The following is a 5,468-nucleotide window of genomic DNA, read 5'->3' as shown; positions in this document are numbered from 1 at the left end:
ATACGTATCATAAGTATAAATGACAGTCCGTGGAAGGGAAGTCCAAGGGTTGCAACACTGCGCTAGGTTCGAGAAAATTCTACCATATCATCTAAAAAACAGGCACTTAAAAATGCTAAAGAATATTTCTTTAGCTCAGATCTCGTGGTTGATAAGCCTAATGCAGCGTAGAAATCAAGCTGCAATTGTTGTGCCTGACGGTCTTGAATGACGGGGAGGGGGTTGTTTTGATAGTTATGTGTAACTTTGTAAAGTGAAAAGATAATCATTCAACATTTTTATAAAATCTCTTATGTTTTTAAACCGAGTTTTACCTTACTGTATTCATTTTTGAAAATAATTGGATAAAATATTCCATACATGTCCAAGAACGAATTCGATGTCGATATCGACGATATCGACAATATTTTGTCGATATCGTATCGAGATCCTGATCGGTACTATTAATTGAAAGTACTTGATGCCTATAATGAGACTTGGTGCTATGTCATTTTCAAAATGAAGTATAACATAATTTTACAAGGTCACAAGTTATATAGATATTGATTCTTTATCGGCACGAATATGAAAATATGACATACAAAGGGTTAGGGGTTGTTATCGTCTTGGGTCAGGTTTTAAGTAAGGTTTTGGGTAAGGGTGAAAGGTGGTAAAACTGTTTTTAACAAACATGATTCGATATCGATACGATATCGTCGATATCGACGATATCAACAGTAAGGTCAACTTATTAATCTGAAAGTAAATATGCCCAAGTATTGCATTAAGAAATACAGAAGTTAATGTCTTGGGTTAGGTTAAAAGTAAGGTTCTGTGTTAGGGTGAAAGTTGGTAAAGCATTATGTTTTTAACAATCATAATTCGATATCAAATCGATATCGTCGGTATCGACGATATCGATGGCAAGTACAATCTTCGTAAAGGTCAAGTATTTAAACATAGACACACATAACAAGGGTTGAGCAAACATGATTCGATATCGAAGCGATATCGTCGATATCAACGATAAGGACACTAATGGGAGATCTTTATAAGTGATAGATTTCAAGTAAATCACATGTTAAAAAAACAATATTTAGGGTGGAAACCATAATCCTTTGAACAATCATGACTCGATATCGGTTCGATATCGTGAATATTGACAGTAAGGAAAACTCCTTAAAACAGAAAGTATTCTAATATAGACACAAAACTAGAGAAATATTATAGTAAACTATGAAAAAGTAATCTGTCGATATCGTAACTACATCGTGTCTTGAACATAACTCAGATATACAAATATTGGTAGTTTACTGCTTGTTGCGTTTCCTTGTGTGTCACTATATATCGTAAATTATTAGTTCAGTATCAAACGAATATTATGATACTTATTAACTTAAAAACAAAGGACTCTTATTAAAAAAAATCTGTTTAGCATTTTGTTAATATGCAGAGTATTTATAAATTTAAACGCAGCATAAATCAGAATCTATTTTAATGACACTTTGAAAACTCTAAAAAAAAATTAAGATTTATTTAATGTAAAAATCGATTGCACACTTAGGACTTTGAGGAAAGGAACAAATACATTACTTTGATACAAAGAGAATACTGATGACCAGTAGTAATAAAACAACCAACACACTAAGAACCACCACCAAGACTGAGCCTTCATCTGAATCTTCTTTATTATCCCTTTCTTCTGAAAATAAACATATCTTTACGCTACATGCATAGAAAATTATAACAAGTCAATTGGCAATTAAAATAGAAAATAATTTGTCATGTTGACTCGAGTTGGAATTATAAGGACAACATAATATTCTATGCTAGATAAATGCTAGATTAGACCCAGAAGAAAGCCATGATGAAGAATTGAACTAAATGTATAATTTAGGAAAAGAAAGAAAAAAAAATGTGGACGTCTTTTCAGCAAATGTTAATGCATATTAAAATCCCACCTACCCAATAAAAATCTGTAATTTGAGCTTCCTAAAGAAATTGAATTTATATTTCTTTGAACTTAATCTGTTGTACTTAGTCAAAATGACGTCATGGCTTAGAGGAACAATTATTGCACTCAACTATATATATTTATGTTATGACAATAGCAACATTCCAAAATCCCAGCTTTCAAATACATAAGTTTCATGTTAAGTAAATTTGTAGTATTAATTCAGTATATCATATTTCATGGAGCTAAAATGATTACATCTATTGCAAAGTTATGTCTACTTTTTTTTGGCACATCAAGATAGTGAACATTACGCATGTAAACATGTTAATAATTTAAGAAATCATGATTATTGCTCATGAAAATGCATCTTTTACGCATGCATCCTTAACGTAGGCATGTTACTTTTGGACGTTTTTCGTCACTCCAAACTCATGTAAACTTAACACTAAATTAAATCAGTCTTTATTACTATTACACTGACTTACTTAATCGTAGACCTGTAAAGTGCAGTTTATCTTCAGTGTCTCATGGATATATTTCAAACACCAGGGAAGTGTCAAGTAGAGTCGACATTTCGAGTTATTTTGCAAAAACGGATATATGTCAATACCCCAGAAGCCTATAAAAATTCTGACAATCCCATATTGTTCGAGATAGCAGAATTAATTGTGTTTACCTTTAGGGACATCCAACACGGAATTTGTACTGCTTACCACTTCAGTTCTCCTATCTACAGAAAACAGAGTATATCTTTTATATATCAATTGAAATAAAGCAATTGATTACAAGTATGTCATGTATGTGCACAATTGCAATTTAAAGCAAAATATTTACATTTGCTGTGTTTTTCTACTAAGCCAACTGTGAAATTGATTTGAAAGTCATTTTTGTGTATACTCAAAGAATATATACACGGTGAAACTCGCGCTAAAGTGACGTCACAATGAGGCTACAGAGACGTTGATAAAAATGTAACAATATAGGGCAGCAGGAAATTCAAATATTGAGTATATCATTAACGCCTTTAAACTTGAAAAATGTAAATATAAGGAATGTTTTTAAGTTTAGTGTGAATTATTGATATGTAAATCACACAGACTTGCACGTAGGCATATTTTTCATGAAGCGCTAGCGCACTTCATGAAATATGCCTACGTGACAAGTCTGTGTGATTTACACACCAATAACTCACACAAAACTTAAAAACATTCCTTAAATAAAGACAAACATTGGACTGTGCATCTTTTCTTCATTTGTATACAGCTGTTCTGAACTCAAGAAGAACAGTTCTGTACTTACTCTTAGTTACAATAAGGAAATGTAATATTTTTTACGAAATGAGAAAAAAAAGACACAGAAAAGAATATGATAGCAAGGTAATTAAAATAATGGTTTGATTTTACATAAATATCTCAACCTACAGTCTATTGACATTTGAAGTTCACAATTCTCTCCATTATTTCCCTCTCTACAGCTATCACAACTTCCGGTCACCTGGTCACATGTCGTATTGAGACACGTTGTTGGACATTGATGTTGACAATAATCACCAAAGAAAGGTCCACGGCATTGCTTACATACACCTGATATAGGATTGCAGGATAAACACGCCTTTTTGCATTTAGCACAATTTATTCCATAATGCAAAGCTGGACAAACTGCAATAAATTTAATTAAAATGAGCAGCATAAAATATAATAATAGAATTTTTAGTGGGCATGCTGAAAAAAATATCAATGAGGAAATCCATTACTGGTTAGTTTTGCTAACCTTATTACATGTTACATTACTGATTACTGCTAATTAAAGAGAATTTACTTACGTATAGGATGTACTTCAAACAGTCTAATCGGTCCCTTATCTGTCCTTTTTATTGTGATAGAGTTTCCCTTCATTTCTCTTTCACATTCTACGATAATCTGGTATTTTGTAGAAGGGTTATGTAAATTAAATTCACTGCAAATTGTCGATTCATTGGAGACGAACACCCCTTCATTTGTTATATGCAATTCGTAATTTCCTAGTTGAATGCAGAATTGAAAGTTATACAGGAGGAAATTCCATCAAATTTCTGAAATTTCACAAATATCAGTAAACTAATATTATAAAATACCCCCTCTTATAGAAATGAGTATCCATTTTATCGCGTATATTTCCTCCATTGTCATATACCATGTTGCATTTTTTCTTTCCTCTGTTAAAATGTGAGAATCTAGATTACCGTCAAAAGCATCCTTTCCATTTAAATCAACAGATTGTGTTTTTACCTGGATTTTTTTCAAGGTTGTAAAATCTAGTCATGAAAAGAAACAAATTATAAAGAGCTTGTTGTTCCTTGTATATATATGGACTGGCCCTTATGAAGAGCTAAAAAATAAAGAACTCTTATATTCAAAGTAACGCATTGTCCTTTGTAAAAAGAAAGGAAACAAACCCCGAATAATTCATACCTATTGACTTAACTTCATTGATTTGTATAGCACCATCATCTACTCGTCGTAATATAATTTTGTTTCCAAGAACAACTCCAGAGGGATCGCAAGTAACAACCTTTGTCTTACTGGTAATATTGCAAGCTATTTCAATCTGTTTACATGTTCGAATTTTAGACGTGTTTAGTTGTATATGGACATCATACCTCCCTTTGAGAAGAAGAAAAAAACAGCTAGGAAAGTATTTGCATTGAAAAAAATAAAGATTTTCTTATCAAATATGCAAGCATACAAGCAAGCATAGGATTTAAAAAGCATACAAATGTAAGTTTTTAGCCTCATAATAATTTCATGAATACCACAACTAATGCTGAGGAAAATCCAGAAGATTTCATGAACCCTTTTAAGAGTCATTGACCACGTCTGATTTTTACTGTCCATGGTAAGAGAATATGTCTCCATGTCGTCATCACAAGCATTATTTGCCGAATGTGATCCATTTGTAGACGACTGTTGAGCTTCACATCTTTGAGAGTCAACTTTCAGACAATCCCCCCCCCAAAAAAAAGAAAAATGGTTTTGGTATTCGTATGCAGTTTTTTCTTTACCTGATATTTTGTTTTATATTTTTTAAAATACAATTTGCATGATTATGACTCATGTACAGCTTGTATGTTTATTTTTTTAAAGGTAGATGTCACATGTTTCAATACTAAATCTTAGAAAAGAGTAAAGCGTACCTTTTATTAAACTCACAAATAGTATTGCACCGCAGTAGTACATCCATAGATTGAAGATCTTTGGCACTGTCGTTATCACATGAGAGTATTTGTTCCCCATCAACAAGCATGCGATCATCAATGCAAAACATTTAAAAAACTAAGAAAGTTTACTCTGCTTAAACTAACTATTAGTGTTTCCGTGTGTGGAATGCAACATAAATGTTAATAGTTTGTTTCTCTTTTAAAACTACAGTAAAATGCACGAATGACGGAAGAAAAAAAATCAAATTAGAATTTTCAATTCCTTAAATTTTATGCACACCATGTCTATTCTTATACATATATTTTCGACGATAGTAACATATTAATTGGATGTAT

The 5,468-nt window shown here is 31.9% G+C and overlaps 1 protein-coding gene across 1 annotated transcript in view; it reads right to left on the bottom strand.

The window, feature by feature from the left end:
* The window catches only part of LOC133194910 (uncharacterized), an 11,298-nt gene extending 6,080 nt beyond the window's left edge, over positions 1-5,218 (bottom strand). Inside the window, exons 1-8 of the mRNA XM_061330809.1 lie at positions 5,125-5,218; positions 4,728-4,907; positions 4,387-4,578; positions 4,050-4,229; positions 3,759-3,956; positions 3,358-3,594; positions 2,613-2,666; positions 1,573-1,681 (exon numbers count right to left, since the gene is read on the bottom strand). Of these exons, the coding sequence (XP_061186793.1) occupies positions 1,573-1,681; positions 2,613-2,666; positions 3,358-3,594; positions 3,759-3,956; positions 4,050-4,229; positions 4,387-4,578; positions 4,728-4,907; positions 5,125-5,218 (1,244 nt within the window). The remainder of the gene's footprint in view (positions 1-1,572; positions 1,682-2,612; positions 2,667-3,357; positions 3,595-3,758; positions 3,957-4,049; positions 4,230-4,386; positions 4,579-4,727; positions 4,908-5,124) is intronic.
* Between the last annotated feature and the right edge of the window lie 250 nt (positions 5,219-5,468).

This window comes from Saccostrea echinata, unplaced genomic scaffold (assembly GCF_033153115.1).
Source record: "Saccostrea echinata isolate AGI-Se365-2 ecotype Australia unplaced genomic scaffold, CSIRO_AGI_Sech_v1 ptg000029l, whole genome shotgun sequence".
Classification (NCBI taxonomy): Eukaryota; Metazoa; Mollusca; class Bivalvia; order Ostreida; family Ostreidae; genus Saccostrea; species Saccostrea echinata.
The sequence above is the reverse complement of the archived record's forward strand: the minus strand, read 5'-3'. Positions and strand labels throughout refer to the sequence as shown.